At 44.1% G+C, this 21,283-nt stretch overlaps 6 protein-coding genes across 6 annotated transcripts; 2 read left to right on the forward strand and 4 right to left on the reverse strand.

Moving 5' to 3' along the window:
• Window positions 1-3,815: 3,815 nt before the first annotated feature.
• On the reverse strand, window positions 3,816-5,702 carry PADG_00379 (uncharacterized protein; the record flags this gene model as incomplete). The annotated part of the gene is made up of 3 exons (XM_010758020.1): window positions 3,816-4,474; window positions 4,547-5,488; window positions 5,594-5,702. The coding sequence occupies 3 exons, from the start codon at window positions 5,700-5,702 to the stop codon at window positions 3,816-3,818; spliced, it is 1,710 nt and encodes a 569-aa protein (XP_010756322.1).
• A 274-nt stretch (window positions 5,703-5,976) lies between these two features.
• PADG_00380 (uncharacterized protein) lies at window positions 5,977-7,078 on the forward strand (the record flags this gene model as incomplete). Its single annotated transcript, XM_010758021.1, has 3 exons — window positions 5,977-5,996; window positions 6,052-6,502; window positions 6,578-7,078. 3 exons carry the CDS (start codon window positions 5,977-5,979, stop codon window positions 7,076-7,078), a joined length of 972 nt encoding a protein of 323 aa, XP_010756323.1.
• A 2,367-nt stretch (window positions 7,079-9,445) lies between these two features.
• On the reverse strand, window positions 9,446-10,914 carry PADG_00381 (uncharacterized protein; the record flags this gene model as incomplete). The annotated part of the gene is made up of 3 exons (XM_010757501.1): window positions 9,446-9,739; window positions 9,858-10,332; window positions 10,430-10,914. The coding sequence occupies 3 exons, from the start codon at window positions 10,912-10,914 to the stop codon at window positions 9,446-9,448; spliced, it is 1,254 nt and encodes a 417-aa protein (XP_010755803.1).
• A 648-nt stretch (window positions 10,915-11,562) lies between these two features.
• PADG_00382 (uncharacterized protein) lies at window positions 11,563-12,804 on the reverse strand (the record flags this gene model as incomplete). Its single annotated transcript, XM_010758022.1, has 1 exon — window positions 11,563-12,804. The coding sequence occupies one exon, from the start codon at window positions 12,802-12,804 to the stop codon at window positions 11,563-11,565; it is 1,242 nt and encodes a 413-aa protein (XP_010756324.1).
• Window positions 12,805-18,255: 5,451 nt separating this feature from the next.
• Window positions 18,256-18,495, forward strand: PADG_00384 (uncharacterized protein; the record flags this gene model as incomplete). The annotated part of the gene is made up of 1 exon (XM_010757502.1): window positions 18,256-18,495. The coding sequence occupies one exon, from the start codon at window positions 18,256-18,258 to the stop codon at window positions 18,493-18,495; it is 240 nt and encodes a 79-aa protein (XP_010755804.1).
• Window positions 18,496-19,702: 1,207 nt separating this feature from the next.
• Window positions 19,703-21,007, reverse strand: PADG_00385 (uncharacterized protein; the record flags this gene model as incomplete). The annotated part of the gene is made up of 2 exons (XM_010758023.1): window positions 19,703-20,785; window positions 20,924-21,007. The coding sequence occupies 2 exons, from the start codon at window positions 21,005-21,007 to the stop codon at window positions 19,703-19,705; spliced, it is 1,167 nt and encodes a 388-aa protein (XP_010756325.1).
• Between the last annotated feature and the right edge of the window lie 276 nt (window positions 21,008-21,283).

The raw sequence follows: 21,283 nt of genomic DNA on the forward strand, positions 1-21,283 counted from the left end.
GCAATGCGCTCTCTGCACTGGCTCAGCCTTGCTGACCACAATGGGGGTTGAGATGGTCATTTCGGTGCCATGATGCTGAGAATATCCTCGTTGACATGGAGAATTATCAGAACCTAAAACTCGGAGCTCCGCGCGGCAAAGGTTGGCTAGGACCGGTTAAGCTGCCCTGACCTATGGTATCTGTTTTGATTCCCCAGAGGCCTCACCTAAAGTTTCAACGAAGTTGCATCACATTCCAGGTAGATGGTTGGAAGAGCGTCAGGCCGTACGGAGAATTGTATGAGGTAATTTCACAACAGATGCCCGCGTAGTCAAACAAAAAGAGAAATTGAAGCACTTGCATGCCACTTGACAAGATCCTGAAACTCTCCTTGTACTTTGATTCTTGTTTTCTCCATTTGGATGGCCGCAATTGGATCACCATTCCTCCAAGGCAGAAGGTCAAGTTGAAGCCTCCGAGCACTGGTCGCCGAACCCTTTCCCACACTCCCCACCCCCAGCGCCACGTTTCTCACATTCTGTTTTCCAACGCGAACAGCTAGAAGAATTGACGACTACAGGCCCATTCGCGCCGCGTTTTTCCCTTAACAATCAGCATCCCCTTAGCTCCTTAGCCCGGGTGAATCCTCACCTGTCCCGCTAGTCGAGGAAGCAGAGTAGAAATAGGGGGAGCCATTATAGCATAAATAGAGCCTCATCCCCCCTCCTCTTCCTCTCGAAATCTTCCTTGTATCCTTCTCAACCAAAGCCATACATTCGAAAGTCTCAGAATCCAAAGATAACGAATTTTCTAAACAAATTCACCACCAAAACCACCCATTAAAAATGTCTCCCTGCTCCTGCAACTGCTGCTCCGGCGACTGCAACTCCTGCAGCTGCAAAAGCTGCTCTGTAAGTTGGACATGACGTGTGACCTATACCACTGTCTACTTATCTAACGATTACTACAGCACTAAGCAGCTCCCGATGAGCTAAATCTTTTCCCCTCCTGTTTTCTTCCTGCCATATATATACTTTCTTTCCCGCCATTTGAAAAGGTCCTCTTGATATATATATTCCATGTTTCCTCAAACAATATATCGGTTCAGCCATCGCGACATAAGGACGGAAAGAATGGTATATGCCAAAATGTTTCCATCTACGACTGCTTGCCCTGGATTTGTTGTCTAATGAGTGGAAGGGGGAGACGGGTTCATCTCAATTTTAGCCAGGGAGGGAAAAAGGAGTCAATCACCCTTAGCTCTCGGAAAATCTTTTCTTTTGTTACATTGCTGTCTTCCGAGTCGACGTGCGTTGTTTTCTATGCTGTTTGAGCTTGTCCGGTCCTTTCGCGAAAAAGGGGTGGGTGAGTTTTGAGGAGCAAGGAAAGGGGGGTTGTGTGTGCGTGTGGCGGTTGTTGAGATGTAGGAAATCTGCAGATCCGGACTTTCATTAAAGCAATGGCATCTAAACCTTTAACAAGAAATCTTCCACTTGGTCGAACGCGTAGCTTAAATCGTAGACCCCCACAATTCACCCCTTATTATAACACGGGGGTTACAAATATTGTCATGTCGGAATGTAATGAAACCCTGAGACTTTGATATACCTCTCCTTGCCCGTCGTAGCTTGTGCTGTGCAAATCCGTTAAGCAGCTATGAATTTGTAGGGTTTCCCATAACTAGATTTCCGGTTTTAGATCCATGCATGTGAGGCCAAAAGGAAAGCCACACGAAATCATAAGATTTTGCTGCCCTAACCCCCTGTATCCTCCCAACCTTTGTTTTTATTTAGGCGCCGCTAGCAGTAGTTATTTATGCTTGAACAATTCAAACCAGGAGGGAGCTTGCACAAATGAACCCAACTAACCCCAACTGACTCCATCAGACGGTTTTCTATACATATCACATTGTCTCCACGGTACCCCCCAACTTTCAAATACAACCACTGAAAAGCCCCTCCAGACCCATATTCGCCTGTGGTTGACGGACCAAGAGGGTGCCAAGAGCGGAGCCAAGCGATCTGATAAAGAAAGCTCGAGATTGAATTAGACGCGTTTGTCAATCAAAACCTCCCACTTAGAAGTGATACCAACATCATGGTTACGTAATAGCTGTGTTTGAAAAATGCCGTGTCGAGTTTGGGCACAGAGGTAGAGGGGTCGAGAAAAAGCAAAAAAGAGAAAAGCAAAGAAAAGAAAGGAAATGGAAAATGATCTCCAACCTCAAACACTTAACTAAACCCCAATCGGAGGGCTAGAAACATCAAATTCCCATTTTGCTGTCTGACTGGCGGCGTGTTGGCGAGGCGACGATGTCATTCTTTAAGACTCGCAACTGCAGGCAAGAAAACGTACGAAAACAAGAAACAACCTAGTGACTGGGGAGATGGTGTTAAAGACATGATCTCGACAGAGCTCTTGGGGGCTTTTCCTTGAACATCAACGGGAAGGGCAGATTTATTTGTGATTAAGCCTTAGCTGCCTGGGTTGCTTCTCCTTGGCTGATAATTGGAGGACAAAATAATTGTCAAGGATAACGGAGTTTTCCTTAATTCTTCACACCTTTAACCCCCACCAGATGTAACCCAGAAATGGCCATCTACGATAAGGCATTTCATAAATGAACTGCCCATCTCATTCCACGTACGCGGCCAATAACAAACACTTCCTTTATTCGAGGACATTATCTCCAGTACGTGGAACCCGGCCAAAAGGTCAGCTAGGCCACATATCATTCCCCATATTATTTAATTTACATGCTCCGCCCATGCACGAGCGTCAGTTGCCTATCCCAGGTTATTCTTAGGTCACTGCTAAACCTCCGGACGCACCTAGTGTGGGGGAGCAGAGCAAAGGTAAGGCGCGGCTTTCTCCGTGACAGGTGTCAGTCACGACAGCTCGGGATCGTTGAGACGCAATTGGGGTTAACGGTTGGGTAGGGGTTTAGCAAATGTATGTATATAAGAAGGGGATCAGAATGCACGGTGGAAAGGGGGGGTGACATTGAGAGAAACATAAGACACTGACCCTCCAACCAACTGGTGAGGGGCGGGGGAATTGGAGTTTGGCTGTAGCTTCACATCCTGGGTTTGATAATTCTTTGAGATTGGAATGTTATGTCTGAATCACCAAGATAGAAGTAAAACGTGACGCTAGAAACCATGGAATGTTCACAGCATGAAAGTCATCGGCATCGGACGGAACTGCAGGACTTAAGGAAAAGATCTCGATATGGTTGGAGAGCGTTTCGGATTGGGGTTGGTCAGTTGACCCCCGCACTTGTTTTCCATCGTTTCCCACCATTGGTTATCATTGGCTATCCTGTAGAATAGGGTTGATACGCGGATTCTTGCCAACGAAGCTGGAGGGGGGGTTTAAATCAAACCACAAATTCTGGCCGATTCGTTGGTACAGACATATATGCCGTATATTCCTGGATGTGATGCTCCTTTTTCTTTTTGCGAAAGATGCAAACAGCCTGAGAAGAGCTTCAGGAGTTGCCTGATGATCTAGCTGGTTTGCCCGAGTTTCAATTTCCATATCTTCCTAAATGTCTTCTCCGATCCACAGTTTAATCGAGCTAGAACCTCCCGGTGATGATCTCCCAAAAGAATGACATATCTGGGAAAAAACGGGTCGGTTTGGACGAATTGCAAAGACAAATGCCATCTTGAATGGGGGGAGGAAAGCAGGGAATCGTAGAAATTTCTAAGATTGCAATAAGCTGCTAACAGGAAAAAGAAGGTGAAAATGAAAATGTGCAACCCAGATAAGCTTTGTACAAACCAGTGTAACTAGACAAAATTGTCAATTATTACATGGTTCGCCTAACCTCTCAAAGCTCATCCTTGTTAATATTGTGATCGTTATCGCCTTTAATACTGGCCTCTTCACATACTGCTGGAGTGGTTACAAACATACTGTACATGCACTTTTCATCTTCAGAAACCTTCAATATCTCATCATTCTCCCCACACTCAAGAATAACCCTAGTAGATCGTTCAGGTCCATTCCAGCAAGTTTGTCCATGGGTGTATTCCAGACCTACTCTTTCTCGGGGAACAACCCTGCCTGAGAAATTCTGCTCATCGACAGTGATGGTGGTAAACCTGGCGAAGTTGCCCATGGTCGTGTGGGATCCACCTTTCTTGGACTTTTGCTTGGTTTGGTCCATCCAACAGAGTTCGTACGTATATTCACCAAAGTCTTTGGATATGCATGAACCTTTCATCGAACGGAATACGGAATCACGGCCGTAGTCCCTCTTAAGATCCGCTTTGTGGTCGTCCAGCTGGGAGCGAGCTGTGCTTAAGGATGACTCTTCCGCAGAAAGTGCGTTGCGAGCAGCTTTTATGCCTTCAGATTCCTTAGCAGTTGAGTAGCTATAGGACTGGTCAAGGACGCCATTGGATACCAGGAAGGACCTGAGCTGAAGAACTTTGTCTTCAATGTAGTTAATCAATGAGTCGGGGAAATACGCGACGATTTTGTAAACTGGAGTCTTAGGTTAGCACCGTGAATCAAAATAGCAGGAAGTTCCTGGATAATTGAAGAACAGAAACGCACGTAAGGTAATTTCAGGTTCACCATCTTGCACACTTTCCCACCGCTCCCAGTTAATACCTGAATCTTTACTATCGGGTTTACATATTTCATCCAGATCTCGGTTATGCTCTTTATCGCTGCCGCTAGCTGTATTATGATGTGCAGCATCATAGTCTTCCCAAGCACGGACAGCACGCTTTACCCCTTCATCGTTGAAATTTGGGTTGTATTCCTCTTTAAATTTCGATAGGATGGCCTCAAGCTCGGCAACTCGAGCCAAATTTTCATCTCTTTCACGGCGAACCTCCACCAACGCTTCTCGTAGCTCTTCAACTCTCTCCTTGGCAAGACTAGCAAGAACGTTAACTTTCCCTTGCTTTTGACCGGTCACGACCTTGCCTCTATCTCTGGCCCGAACTGCCTCAAGTTCCGCCTTTAGGTCCTCCACTTTCAACTCTGAGGCCTTGATTTCTACTTCGAGATCTGAAATGTGATCCCTCACCTCCTTTCGTAATCTTCTTGAAGCTGCAACGAGTTCTGTCCGTTTTTTAATTGCTGTAGTTAACGATTTCTGTTTCTGTTCATTATTCTTTCGCCATTCCTTTCCGATTTCTTTGCACTTGTTCTCACATTTCACATCACCAACTTTAGCCCACTCATCACTGCCGTCGCAGCATACTTCATAGTCACAGACGCCATCGTTAACTCGTTGGAATGACACAAAGGATGGCCTATGGCCTTTATTTTCGCAGTAGAATCCAGGGAGGGCTGGAGTACGATTAACCCCATCATCTCTAAGATCGAAGGGAGAGAAGTATGATACAGAGGCACATGCTGAGGTACCCGGTTCGTCGCTGCCGTCAGGACAATCACAGTAATCGTCATTTACTGCGAAGAAAGGGATTTTGATAGATGGATTGGAAATGCATGTGAATGTCGATGGGTTCTTGTAATATTTAGCAACTAAAATTTGGACAACAATGGATTCAAACGGTCAGCTTAATGCAAAATCCAACGACTTGAAGGGCGATTGTGTATAGCTATTATAAGGTGAATTTATAGACCTACATTCAGGACCTAAGCCTCGAGGGAGGGAGAAGACATCGCCTCCCGCAGAACTAATTGTAGAACATGCGGCTACACCTAGAAGAACAAAAATACTGTGTGTTTGCTTCATGATGGCTGCTCTAAGTCCGTCATGAAGCCGCCCTGTTCGCGCTTTCGAACTGTTGATGAGAACCTGAGCACCGAGCTGGAAGCTTAATCATCAAATGTGGATCACATGATATAACTAACTAGTTAGTTATATATATATATGACTAAGCATGGTTTCTGGCAAGATCGACGCGCTCTTCGCTGAGTAGGGCGTGGCGAGTCTCATTCATCAACTGTCAACGACTTACTCCTTTTCCTCTTTAACTGTAGATACGCATATTAACACAAACAGAGACATGGGAAATGATGGTGGAAGGTAAATTCGTCCATGCAACCCCTTTCCTTGGTTAATATACCTAACTGAGATACAGCATTCCAAAGCGATGCGAACTTGTAAAATCCGCCGCTCGTAATCCGACAGCATCGCAGCTCAAAGAAACCATACGCGAGCACTTGGAGCATTACTGGTCGACCTGTCCTCTTTCTCACAAGAGACTTCTTCTTCCGGTGGTATCCGATTCCTCTGGAAACCTCTATAACAAGGACGCCATATTAAAGTTTCTCTTGCCTGCAGACGATGCCGAAGATATTAGCTCTAAAGCCGACTGTGAGGGAATATTGAAAGGAAGAGTCAAGGGACTTCGTGATGTTGTTGAAGTGAGGTTTGAGGTCGATGATGATGGGAAGGGTAAAAAGCGCTGGGTCTGCCCCATTACCCGTAAAGAGCTAGGCCCAAGGGTGAAGTCGGTTTACCTTGTCCCTTGTGGTCATGCTTTCTCCGAAGAGGCAATCCGAGAAATGAAATTGGACAAATGCTTACAGGTTGGTGTTCCTATCGTTCTTTACATTTTGCTCATGCTGTGCAATTCAACTATCGCTGACCCATGGAGTTCATAGTGTAACGAAGTATATTCTCCAGAGAATATCATTCCCATACTCCCATCACAGGTGTCTGACAAGGAGCGGTTGACCTCTCGTATGCAAGATTTGAGCAGCCGAGGATTAACCCATTCACTTAAGAAGGCACCTAGCTCGAGCAAAAAAAGGAAGAAGAACGGAAATAGCGGCGAAAACACTGGCATTTCGGCTGTCGATTCCGATGGAACTCCTATGAATTCTGAGGCTGCTACAGTCATCGCCAAACCCAAATCTTTACTCAGCAGCAGACCGGAAAGCAGGACCACCACGCCGATGCCCTCCGGAATTAAGAACGCCGCGACAGCCAGACTAACAGCTCGAGTTCTGGAGGAAGAAAAGGAACGGAACAAGCGCAGGAAGATGATGGGCGAAAATGAAACCGTTCGGAGTCTGTTCAGTTCTGAATCAACAAGGGAGGGACTCAAGGACGGCGATTTCATGACGAGGGGTTATTTAATACCCACTGGGGCGAAAAGATGAGACGAGAACATTTTCTCAACACCCGCTAGTTATGTGGAGCCGTCTCTCCTCTGGCATTGTCTTGAAAGGTTTCCTCAGCTTTCCAGTGTGCTGATAATTAACCTCATCCCAGAAGCTATTCAGGAAATATGCCACGGTTCCACATGTAACACACATTTCAAGCAAGTCTTGAGGAATCGTGGCAATATTTTAGACTCCTTGTTTCATGGCCTGTTCGTGTTCCTACCAGGCTTAACCAAGACATTCTTCTATTCAACAAAGATCAATGAAGCGCGGACAACAAGGGACTAATACGGTGGCGGCATCTCACCTTCTCTGTTGACTCAATCAGGAAATTATATTGTTGCGCTAAGTTCCAGGGCTTCGCCTTATGTCAAATTACATTGAATATAGGGGTGGGAAGTACAGTGCCATGCCAAAAGTTTGAACCTTTCTGACAAATTAAGGTCCCAGTGATAAGTGGAAATAAACATAGGCCCATGAGGTATCTCGATATATGAAAGCTTCAAACTTTGGCTCTGGCACTGTCTGTACCTGGAGTATCTTGGGTTCCCAAGGCAACGAATGCCATGAACAAACCACCATAGACATTTCCAACCAGGATATTTTCAAAACATCAATGATCATTACTTTCAATTGGCGAATATCTGTATCATATATCTAAGTACCTAGGTATATGCTTGTGGTGCCTCCGCGATGATCCCAATTTCGATAATACCTTATTCAATTATGGAACCTGTGGCAATTTAGTCAATTTCCATCTGGAATCGAGATTGCGACAAGGCTTCCGGTATCTCATCGGCTTACCACCTCCTCTGCAGTCTCGACAAAATCTGTGGAGATGTAGACACTGTCTTGTCTTTAGGTGGATGCACGCATCCTACAGCAGCATACTACTGCGAACCCAAATACGTAACGATGAACGGAGGAAGGTTCTGTGAAAGGGTTGGCCGACGAAAAAAGACCTCAGACACGGATTGTTATATGTGCGAACCAAAGAGAAACGTAAAGGTCTCAGTGCCAACGGTGTTGGAAGTTTCGGGAACAGCGGGGTAACTACCATTGTGCGATCCGTCCCAGGTGACAATTTAGGGTTATGAGAGAGCGGTTTTGGTGGGCAATTGATGATCTTTTAACATTTAGCCACGAAGAGCGTGTCCATCTGTCTCCTGTTACAAATGCTTTTACAGTTGCGTGTCTCCGTCACATTCCTTACCCTCCCCTCCCTTGGTCTCTTCTCCAAGAACACACTCCTTGGATTCAATTACCATCGACTTTGAACCACACCATGTATCCAACCCGGTCCTACAAACCTCGCCAGCGCTCCTATCAAATACCTCTAGTGCCATTACTACCTCGAAGCTCATACAGCTCAAAGAAAACCTCTCTCTAAAAGTCTCATCCAATAACAACAAAAATACTCTTGGAAGATGTGTTTTCCTGACATATACTGCACCTCTTCCACCTGATGTGTCATCAATCCAGCTGTTTTAATCCCTACAAAATACGCACCATAGCAATCCCCAGCGGATAATTATGCGACGGCGGAAATTAGAAAGAGGACTGTATCTCGCATGGAAAACAATACAGAGAACGTATATTGGCCTTGGGAGATTACACGCGAAATAAGCCCCATGTGCGTTTGCGAGGACTGATGTGTTGGGCTGACAATAACCCGGGAAAAGAATGGAAGTAATTAGTCGATGTGTTAGTGGAATAATGTGTGGATTTGGTGGATTTTGTTGCTCTGGCTTTACTTCCCCCCCTCCCTGTATGGGTGTCAAGGTATAAGATCGGCTGTTGGGGTCAATAGTGGTATTATCATGGGTGGAGGAGAAGAAATGGGACCACAAAATATGTTAATCTCCATGTCTTTCTTTCCCTATGATGTTGTTATCATTTTGATTCTTTTCGTTTCTATCTCTTGTTGATTTCTTTTACCCTTGCATTTTCTTTCTCAGTTCGTCTCTTACACACATTTGGTTTCATCAGACCAGCAATCGAGTCCAATAAAGGTTAAGATTCCGTAGAGAAATTAAGATTTCATCAACCTTCTTTGGGAACTGCCTATCCGACAAAATGGGATCTATAGACTTAGCATGGATATGGAAAGTAACTGAATAATGAACAATCCACACCCCACCAAACCAACAACTATGGATATATTTATACAAAACAAGTGGAAGATTTGATGCACGTGATACAAAAACCAAAGAGATATTCTACATGCTCGTGCGATTCTGAAAACCGGTGCCACTTCCGGCTCTTCTTAGTAGTACACCGCTTAAATCTAAACCGAGTTCTTCACAGGAAGACTTAACGCCTCCACCATTTCCACCAGCCCCTTTCCTTCTTGCCCTTCTTTCATCACGTCTTTAGCCGGCCAGTAACCGGCAAACCCCTCCGTATCAGCTCCTTCTCGATAACCTTCCATCGTCCAATCTCTTTCTCTTTGTCGATTGGCGTGTATCTCCTGCCCATGATCTTAACATTTGGTAAGCTAGTAAGACGCTTATCTATGAGGAGCTGCTCGGCCAGCTTCTTCGGCTTCGGGTTTGACACAGTAATCAGGAAATTCACCAATTGCACTGGTTTGGTGATTTGGGCTATTTCTGGGTCTGGGATGCGGTAGCCAGTCAATTGGGAGGCGCGTTTAAGGTACTATTAATGTATTTTTTATTTTATTTTCGAGTTAGTCCTTTGAGTAAGGTTTGGGAGAGGATCCCGGTTGTGATGAAGGTAGTAAATTGCTGTTTGACATGTAATGGAGAGAGCTTACGGCAAATTTAAATTCAGGGTCTGCAAGTGACATGGTAAGGAAATCCAGATTCTTTGGTGGGTGAACCGTTGTCTCCGGGTCCAAGTGGCTTTCTCCATCCTCTTCAAGTTGTGTTTCGTCTGTTTTTCTGGCTCTAATTTCTCCGAGTTGGGCAGACTCCTCTGCCTTGTAGGTGATCTTTTCTACCTCTTCTCCGGTGTTGTCCTCCAATTCTTGATAGAGTTTGGAAAACAAGTCGTAGACAACTTTTTTCGCCTCCTCGCTGGGGAATGTCAGAGTTCCTGTCAAGAAATCGTTGGACGGTCTCACTTCCACCTGGCTGATAATGCTGCGAATGTAATCCTCATGGCCAATGATGTTGCATACATCTGTAAGTGGCTTATTCATGTCTTCCAAGACAAGCAATTCAACCATGGTCTGGTGGAGGAGCTGGTGGAACCGGTCGCGGGACGAGGTTTTCTCAATAGCCATAAATCTGAGTGGAATAAAATTAGATAGCTATTTTAAAGAGCTTCATTTCAACCTTTTGGAAAGATATTTAGCGGAAAACGGGGTATAAGAAAAGAGCATACGGATAAAAACAATCCTCAGCTTTAGGAGGACGTTCCCACCACTTCTCCACACCAACAAATTTTAAGCCATCCCAAGTAGCCGCACGCTTATAATTCGCGAGCTCTATCTCTTCGTTAGTAGCAACATGGGCTCCCTGCTCACCCTCCATTTCAGATTCATGGACCGTGTCCTCCTCGTACACCTCCGTCTCACTGTTCCCAATATTAAGCTGGCTTTCACTCCCATATGGATCATTGAGCCCTGGAGGCTTGTCAGTTCCCCATATTTTCCTGCGCAGCTTCTCAGTGACGGATAGGTCGCCGTTGTTATCGCTGTTATAGCTGCTGGTGGACGAGATGGGTCGGCGCGATAGGGAGTTATGGTTGACCATTCGGAGAGACTGATGTAGGCATTGTCGTCTGCAAGTCGAGCAGACGTACAGGGAACTGGAGATCCTAGATGTTGCCACCTCCAATGGGCCCAGCAGACGTACTGGAAGGGACATCTTTGGTGTTTTTGTTGGATATTGCGTTGGAAGTGTATGTGTATGTGTGTGTGTGTTTTTATTTAACGCGCGGTTAGTCCACGTGCCTTAAGGGCACGTGATCTAGTAGAGTCCGCGTCGAACTATAGGGCGGGTAGAGCTACGCCCGTAGGCGACTACCTATCTAGTAGCTATCTTACATATGAGGCAAAATGGGTTGCGTATTGCTACACCGGCAGAGCCCGTGGGTCGGTTGCCATAGGGCAGTTGCGTTGGAAGTTTTTTTTATCTTGTTCCGGAGAAACGCTGAAAATGGGATATAAATCACGTGATTAACTAACTAGTTGTAGTGTGAACCAGACAGGATTCCCCAAGCGAGATAAGAAACAGTATGCCCTCAGGTATACCAGAAATCCATATAATGGAGGTTATATAACTATAGATACATGTGAAGTTACAAGTTGGAGTGTTTGTGAAGAGAGAAATATACGGATGCTGTATCAATCCAACATTTATAGAATCTATAACTATCGATTGATGATAAATGTCACGCTGGTATCTCGAGCAGTCGGTTAAATGCGTTAACAAAACCTATAAAATAAGATTAGGGATAACAAAATGGTGCAAAAATGGAAGGATATATCCCATACAGCTTAAGCAAGCAAGATTCTATTCCCTGACAAACACACTTGCCATGCCCATACCTGTTCCGATGCACATGCTCACAACCCCAACCTGCTCTCCCTGCCTCTCCATCTCAGGGAGCAGAGTTGCCAGCTGCCTCGCACCAGTTGCTCCCAGTGGGTGTCCCAGAGCGATCGCTCCACCCTTAGGGTTTACTTTATTTTCAACAATACCAAGTTTCCGAATACAGAACAGGGCCTGGCTAGCAAATGCTTCATTGATTTCCCAGATCCCAATGTCAGATATCGACAGCCCAGTCTGAGAAAGAACCTTCGGGATGGCGAAGGCAGGTCCAATTCCCATTTCATCAGGAGCGCAGCCCGCCACTTGCGTTGATACCCATTTGCCAATTATACTGGAAGTGAGACCAAGCTCTGTTGCTGTCGAGCGGCGCATGAGCAGGGTGGCAGCTGCACCGTCGCTGATCTGAGAACTATTTCCAGCGGTGCTGGATCCTGTTTCTGAGAATGCTGGTTTCAGGGAAGCTAGTTTATCGAGCGAGATCGAAGTGCGGACACCATCATCTTTAGTAACTGTAATCTCGGTCGCGGGTCCCTCAGGTCGGCCCTCAAGAAAACTCTTGGTGGTAACTGGCACGATTTCGCGATTAAAAAGTCCCTTCTCTTGTGCTGCCGAAGCCTTTTTGTGAGACTCCATTGCAAAGATGTCTTGGTCTTTGCGCGTAATGCCATACCGCTCTGCAACATTCTCCGACGTTATGCCCATAGGCATGATGCAATCCCTCGCATCCTTATATGGAGAATTTCGCAGCTCCGGCCACAAAACAGTTGGAAGAGCACGTGAGCCATAATTGCGCGTCATGGATTCCATACCCCCACCTATTCCAACCAATATTGCGCCCACGGAAATAGAGTGCGCAATGGTTGTGATTGCTGCTAGCCCTGAGCTACATTGTCTGTTGACTGTATGGAAAGGAACGGTATTGGGAAAGCCTGCGTGTATCTGGCCCATTCGAGCAGCTTTTGTACCACCCAGCTCTTGCAAAACGCTCCCGATGGCTATATCTTCAACCAACGCGGGGTCGAGCTTTGGATTTGCGGCAAGAGTGGCGCGTAGGACATGGGATATAAGTTCTTCGGGGTAGGCATCTTTGAAGCCGCCCTTTTTGGCTCGAGTTACTGCTGTTCGGAGAGAAGAGAGGATGACGACATCTGACGGTGATTTTTTCAGGATTCGCTGCAGGCCTTTCTGCACTGTTCCTGACATCGTCGCTGTTCCTGTGAATGATATGTAAAACTAGGTAGATTACTAGGGAGGTTGTATTTAGTTGGTTGTTTTGGGGGAGGGATGAATTATAGAGGACAGCATCAAAAGATACCTAATGACATTGCCCAGGCGATGTTAGTTTGCTGAGGACAAGAAGACGTATAAAAATTCCAAGATAGTAAAGTCCGGGCCGAGCAGTTTGATATATCCAATTTTGTTGACCCGATCCCCACCTGCGAACCGACGGCCACACCCTCAACCGACAAGTGACGCTTACGCACTATGCAAGCTGAGAGCAGATCGAATGGGCAAATGAACCATGGACTTTAAATCACTCCACAGCATTTCAACTAGTAAGGGAAATCTTTACCATCCATGATTCATCCCCATCAAGCCAAACCCATCATCAAATTTTGTTACCGATGATGTTTTGGCGAAGTTCGGAGCTTCAACTTTCAAGGGCTGAGGAGATCCATGTCACGTGAATTTCCCCGTTACAAAAGTTAGAGTTTCGGCTCATCCCCTTGCTTATATAACATATATCACGTAACGTAATCAATAAGCGAGTCGGCCACATAAGCAAGTCGGCCACTTCTCACCCCACTGTACGATAAGAATGCATCTATGCCTCAATCATAAAGAAAAAGAGAAAGAATTATATTATCAATTATTTTCTATATGCCTAGAGCATGTATGAGCAGTATACTCAGTAATCCCACATGCACTACACTGTGGTGCTGTCTGTTTTTGTGGTTGAGACTTAGCAGCTTCAATCACTTTTTTTTTCATTTATTGATGTTTTGTACACAATCCAAGCCTTCTTCAACCCCTAAAGCACCCTCTTGAGCTACATATGTATGGTCTCCTTCTCACTTCTTTTTTTGTTTGGCATTTGCAGCTTTTAACTCTCTGTTTTCAGCTGCTAGAATAGCAGCACTGTGCATTGCCATTTGATACTTCTTAACCAGCTGACTCAGAGCTTGATTGCTTGGACTGAGTGGACTCTGTGTACAGCACTTGATATATTTTTTGACCTTCTCAGTCTGCTGCTTCAATTGATGTACATTATGCAGTGTAGCAGTGGCCCAGGAGACCTGGAAGCTATGAAAGGTCCTAGGGGAGGTGAGAATATGCATTGTTGTATTAAAACATGATAGAACCTGCTTAGAGTTGTATGAAATCAATCCAGTTGCTCTAAAGCCACTCTTGATGTTGTTCTCAGTCAGGGCCTGCATCTGAGCTGCAGGATATAGGGTCAGAAACTTCTTATCAATATGATTGATCTTAAATCACATCTGATTCTCCATCTGTTATCTGTATGCTGTTTTCAAAGAGGAGAAGCAGCTAACATTCAATGACTGGAGAAGATGAGAGAAATGAGATGGCATATAAAGAGCAATGATTTGATTTTCAGAGTAGAATTGATTAAATTCAGCAGAGACATGACTTCTATGTCAGTTCAAAATCAACAGTTAGTGTGTACTCTTCATACAGAGTAGAGTTTTCTTATTAAACATCTCTTTCAGTCAGTATAAACTCAGCTAATCATTTATTCAGCCGTTCTCACTGACTTCAATCACTCAATTTCTGAGCAGTTTCTCAGTCTTATATCAACAGAACTGATGCATCTTTCTCTTAAGAATAATCATTATATGCAGAGCTCAGTCAGAGATATTGACTTTAGCAATGACAGTCATTTATTCTCAATCTTCAGACTGTACAAGCTTGAAATTCCTGGCTCTTTTAAACTCAGTAATCACTCTGACAGTCTCAATTATTCTCATCTGAAATTTAGTCTCATCAAAGTTATAGATATCATCTTTCAGAATCTTATACTTTGCAATAGTATTTTGTATAAGTCTAAACCACTTATAAATAATCTCAGAATTCTCACATAGTGCACATTGATGATCACACTTGCAGAAGAACTTGAATTTCAGCTCTTCATAGCATTTGACAAAGTTTCATACTCAGCATTCACCCACTGTGGGTGGGAGGTTGAATCTCTGACTGATAAGAAGAAGATTAACCATTTCTCATACAGCTGCAATCTGAAGTAGCACATCTTACTCACTCATGATCAGAATTCATTGAACAAGAGATTCTTCCTCTGTAAGACTAAGTTTCTGATTCTTTGAGAAAGTGTTAATGCATGCTGTACAATCACATATCTGATCATCTAAGATGAAATGTGGAACATCATACAGCTTTGCTGCAGCTTGTACACTTGAAATTTGACCATTTTTAAATGCTTGAATGACTAAAAGAAGCATTTCTTCCTGAGTAAAGGCTTTATTTCTTTGTGTGATTGATATTTTTGATGATAAAGATGTTGTTCTGAGATGAGATGAAAAGTGACCAACTTGCTTATGTGGCTGACTTGCTTATTGATTACATTAATGTAATCAATAAGTGAACCATATAAACAAGTGAATCACTTCTCACTCTCTATATAATGAGAATGTCTTCAAAGCCTCAACTATAAAGAAAAACTAGCAAATTACATTATAAATTATATTCTATACACTTAGAGTATATATAGGCAGTATGTTTAATAATTCCACAGACACTACACTGTGATGCTGCATGTTTTTGTGATCACAACTCAGCAGTCTCAATCACCTCTACTCTCATCTATTGACTCTTTGTATACAATTCAAGCCTTCTTCAACCCTCAAAGCATTCTCTTAAGCTACATATGTACAGCCTCTTTCTTACTTTCTCTTTTGTTTGACATTTTAAGCTCTTAACTTTCTGTTTTCAGCTGCTAGAATAACAGCACTCTGTATTGTCATTTGACATCCCTTGACCAGCTAACTTAGAGCATGATTGGTTGAACTAAGTAGACTCTGTGTATGATATTTGATATATTCTTTAACTTTCTTAGTCTGCTGCTTCAATTAATGTATATTATATGATGTGACTGTCACCCAGGAGGTCTGAGAGCTGTGAAAAGTCTCTGAAAAAGTGGGAATATACATCATACTATAAAGCTGTGAGAGAATCTGCTCAAAATCATATGAAATTAGCTCAGCAGCTCTAAAGCTGCTCTTGATGTTGCTCTCAGTCAGAGTCTGCATTTAAGCTACAGAATAAAGACTCAGAAACTTCTTCTTGTTAATATAATTGATTTCAAACCACATCTGATTTTCCATCTGCTGTCTGTATGCAATTTTCAGGAGTGAGAAGCAGCCAACATTCAATGACTGAAGAAAATGAAAAAAATGTGATGATATGTAGAGGGCAATGATGTGATTCTCAGTGCAAAATTAATCAAATTCAGCTGAGATATAACTTCGTCAGTTTAAAATCAACAATCAATACTTGCTCTGCATACAAAATAGAGTCTTCTTGTTGAACATCTCTTTCAGTCAGTACAAGCTCAGCTGGTCAGTGATTCAATCATTCTCACTGACTTCAATCACTCAGTCATGTGATAGTTCTTCTGTCTCATACCAGCAGAATTGATGCATCTTTTCTTTGAGAATAATCATTGTATGTGTAAAGGGTTAAGCTCTAAGAACTAGAGGCTAGTCCTCCTATATAACAAGGACGAATTGCTTGAGAAAGGGAAGAAAAGAATGAGACGAGAACTCGAGCTTAAGCAAGCTCGCGTAGCATGATCACGTGCGCACGTGCAAACGATGGCTAGGCTGAGTCAGCCAGCCAGAGCGAATCTAGGGGTTCAACCCCTTATAGTATGTAAGATTCAGTCAGTTGTATTGACTTCAGCAATAACAGTCACTTATTTTCAATCTTCAGACTGTACAAGCTTGGGATTCTCAGCTCTTTCAGATTCAGTCATCACTCTGGCAGTCTCAATTACACTTATCTGAAACTCTATCTCATCAAAGTTATAGATATCATCTTTCAAGATCTCATACTTCACAATAGTGTTTTGTATGAGTCTAAATCACTCACAGATAATCTCAGAATCCTCACATAGAGCCTGCTGATGATCATACTTGTGTGAGAACTTGAATTTCAGCTCATCATGATGCTTGACAAAGTTTTATACCCAGTATTCACCCACTGTGAGTAGGGGGTTAGATTCTTGACTGGCAAGAAGGAGATTGACCATTTCTCATACAGCTGTAACTCAGAGAGGCTGATCTTGCTCATCCATGGCCAGAATTCATTGAACAAGAGATTCTTCCTCTGTAAGACTAAATTTCCAGTTCTTTTGAGAAAGTGTCAATATGTGCTGTATGACCATATATATAATGAATTAAAGTTGCATAAGTGACTTCATATAGCTTTGCTGCAGCTCATACACTTGAAATTTGATCATTTTTAAGTGCTTGAATGGCTAAAAGAAGCCTTCCTTCCTGAGTAGAGGCTTTATTTCTTTGTATGGTTGACATTTTTGATGCAGAGCATTTCTCATTATATGAAGGGTGGGAAGTGGTTCGCTCACTTATATGGTTCGCTCGCTTATTGATTACGTTAAGCATCTGTTGTGGAATTGGTTCACAAACTTGTCTACTTGTCTATCAAACAACCCGATGAACAAAATGCAGACTTGACAAAGGAAAAGAAAGAGAAAACCCAAACTGACTAAAACACAGGCAAAAGGGGACTATTTTGAATCTTCCTTGAATGTGTCTTCCAAACCTCCCCTTTTAAGGGCCATCATGATCTCGTGACTTTCCAGGACTGGACAGCCCCAGACCAAACCACCATTTGCAGCGAACCCTCTCGTATTCCAACCTCAAGGCTCCTTACCCATCCATGGATCTTGTGCAAAACTGCTGAGTCGGGCTTACAATCAACCAAAGCGTCTAACGTGTGAACTTCAAGTCTTCTAGAATATGACGTTGAATCTCCCCGAAGCGTTCGACGTGCGATCAACCCGTGCGCAAAGCTCAGCCCCAATCCGCTGGGGCTGTGGTGCAGCAGGGTTTTTGGTGTGCATCAATATATAGAAAATGCATACACAATTCCCAGCGACTCGTTCACAATTTAGCAGTGGAATATGATATCCTTCGGCTAAGTTCTCAGCGAGCAATGACAAGGCTGACAGAATTTAGGCCTAAACAATAATAATGGCGATCGTTTCAACAAGGCTATCTTCTCTGGGATATTTACGTGTTTCAAAATCGAAGATCTTTCCACTTTCCTTTGACCTGAGTTGTTTTATAAATATATGGATTGATCTGTGGAGGTGACAAGGGGTCTGATTCTATCTATATAAGACAACGAATATTTGCAATCTCTATTTTGTTTTGGCCTCATCTTCAAACAACACCCTCCTTGACTGACCAGATCATAGCCACACTCAACCACAGCGAGAGGATACATTTACACCCCCCTATATTTGTATCTTATATCCCTTCTCTGACCAAAAACCGCATATCTTCTATCTTCTTGTACACGAACAAACCTCCACAATCAAAAATAAAATATAAAAATATAAAAAAAAAGATAAAAACAACAAACCCACTAAAGACAATGTGCTTTTCCTCTAAGGATCGAGACTTCCAAACCCCGCCATCCCGCCCTGTCGCCTACTACCCACAGATGGGTCGTCCGGTATATCAAAGCCAGTATTACCAACAAGCCTATAGTAAACGGAATCCAAAGCGGAGAGGTGGATCTGGAGGTGGCGGATGGTTTGGCAGCGATGGTGGCGGTGGTGATTCCGGCGGTGGAGGAGGTGGTGGCGATGGCGGAGGCGGAGGCGGAGGATGATGTTGATTTATTATGATAGTTGCTGGGCTGAACGGGTGATGACAGATGGCGGAGCATTTGCTTTGATATGGGTCCTTTTTTGTCATTGGTAGTAATGGGGATAAGAGGAAGATTCTGGCGGGTTTGACAACTACTCTGCCAAGCGATGATCTGCTACTACGTTATGCTACGTGATACCACAGGTAGTAATGGGAATGGGATGGCTTAATTTTGCAATGCTATTGAGTTTTTATTGGACAGCTTGCCTGGTTAAGCTTAAACGTGCTCATGGTTATATATCCTTTCTTCCTTTTGTTTCCGTAAATTGTTCTGGGATACACTGCATGCCATTTCAATAGCTATACAGTGAGGCTGGTTATGAACTCTCCACGTACAGATATATATCTAAAATTTTCTGTCAATCGACAAACTACCCCTTGTTTATCCCTTGATAGAAGCAAATTTAAAACATGGAAAATCTTGGTAGCTATCAGAGTTATGCCGGCCCGTTCTCCAGGACCGTCCGTTGTTGAAACCAAGGACACAACCTGGAGATGCCATCGACTATGGAAACATGTGGTTGTTGCACTCTACCTCTTACCGGGGCCAAGACGCGAACCTTTTGTGGTACGTCAATTTCAACGAGATATATGTTTTTAAATCCGTCTTTACCCTCTCTGGGTTCCGTACACGCTCACGGAGAGACCACTTACCCATATGTGCTTACCATTTCCACATACGTAGACTCAGAGTAAATAGCCGACTTGAGATCTCAGAAATAATAGACAAAGGTTGGAGAGGAAGGACGATCAACTGCCAAAAAATAAAATAAATAAAATAAAAATAGTCTCATAAAACTTGTCATACATTCCACCAATTCTAATTCCATTCTATTGCCAATCGGGACTAGTTACTAGGTCCAGCCGTTCGTTCTTATAGGTTACATGAGTAAACCAATAAACGCCAATATCAAAATTATCATATAGCACAAAAGCGGCGCAACGCACAAATATTTCGCAGGTGTACAAGCGCAGTGTGTCTTTGCTATCAAGAAGAAAAAAAGACCACCTCCATAAGTTCATAGTTAAAATACAAGGGATAAAACAAGCAAAGGTTCGCATACAAAATGTAGGGTAATTGATTGTCGTCGCTATTTCTTGTGCAAACTGAAAAAAGAAAGGAAAGGAAAAAAGAAAAAAGGCAAAAGTAAAAGCGACGGTGACTTTATCTAACCACGGATGATATGGCTGTAGTGTCCAGGTACACGACGCTGGCATTTGTCACAGTCAGAACGGAAGCCCATAGCAATGATGATTTTAGACTTGCCGGGTCGGGGAGTCATATCGTTGGCGGCGGGAGGAGAAAGAGGAGCTGTTGTTGTTTGCGTGACCCAGCCATCTGAATGGTAAGCATCCCTATCATCACTGCCCACAGCATGCTGCAGACAGCTAGCAGAGGAGTCCTGGGTGAGTGGAGCTAAGTTGCTGATTCCAGTATATTGGTCGCCTGTTGATGTTGATGTTGATGATGTTATTGTTGTTGTTGTTGAAGTCTGATTCAAGGCGTGGGTGGTCCAGGACTGCGGAGCTGAGCTGGCGTGGTTAGGTGATGTTTCCTCCAAACAGTGAGTGGAGGTAGATGGAGATGCCGGTGTAGTATCTGGTTCGAGAATTCGATTGGCTTGGGGAAAGGGGTGAGTTGGAGAGATTTCGTCTTCGCTGATAGGACTTGGAAGTCTGCGACGGCGCGACCAGTCTTCTCCAGCTGTTGGATCTCGTGACGAACTGCTGGGCAAAGCAGGATTTGAGGCAGCAGCAGGAACGGCGGAAGAAGAAGGTGGGTTATTATTTGCATTATCAGAACGCTGGATCATGGCATCCACCTTCATATCCGTTGTGAAATGTCCGTAGATCGGAGTTGCAGTGCGGCCCCCGCTGATACTGAGAGACTGTGTAATGAGATGATGGGGGATTGGCGATGGTACAGCATTCCCAGGCCAGCTGGGTGTCAGTCCAGTGGAGAGTGGTGAGAAGTTGTTCGACGAGCGGGGTTGGTCGGTCATTTCAAGATCCGAGTCTGTGTCGGGAGAGGGCTGCACCCGAATGGATAGAAATGGCATGTCGTCCTTCCTCCCCATTTGGCTTCGAGGGGACAAAACCATGTCCGACACCGTACCATTTTCATCGTCATCGGATGATTCGACTGGAGTAATGGTTGGGAGGATTTCGACAGATAGGAACTGGTGAGTTTGAGAGAATAGAGTGGTGTGTTTCGATGTTGGGGAGGCCCGGAATGGAAGTGGCCGCAGTTTCTGGGAAGAGGTCAGTCAGAGTAGGCAATTTGCTGAGTAAATTAAGAAGGGAGTAACAGTGAACATATATTTTAAGGCCAGCCCTCAAAATTGGTGTATCAAAATAGAAATTGGGGAATGTGTTTCGCGAACACCTACCTTCCGCTCTCGTTCCCGCTCCCAGTCCACATCTTGCGCCTCAAAGCCGTTGTCCCTCTGACGTTTAGAACATATAGAAGACATCACTCCTGGTTAGCCAGACGATATATGTGACGAGGAATTGCAAGGTGTATGAGGTGGAGGTGACGTCTCAACACTGCGTGTTTGAAAGGAGTAACTTGGGAGGAATGGATAAAAGGAGCGAGCAAGAAGCAGATATCAGATATGTAATGAGCAGACTGGTCATTAGCGCTGTAGAGGGCAATGGTGCAAGGTTTCAGCCTGCATGATACTACTCCTGTCTGATCCCTGGAGATAATCTGTTTGAGATAGGAGCTTGGAGTCTTGGAGTTTTGAAGG

The sequence above is a fragment of the Paracoccidioides brasiliensis genome (assembly GCF_000150735.1).
Source record: "Paracoccidioides brasiliensis Pb18 unplaced genomic scaffold supercont2.1, whole genome shotgun sequence".
Lineage (NCBI taxonomy): Eukaryota > Fungi > Ascomycota > Eurotiomycetes > Onygenales > Ajellomycetaceae > Paracoccidioides > Paracoccidioides brasiliensis.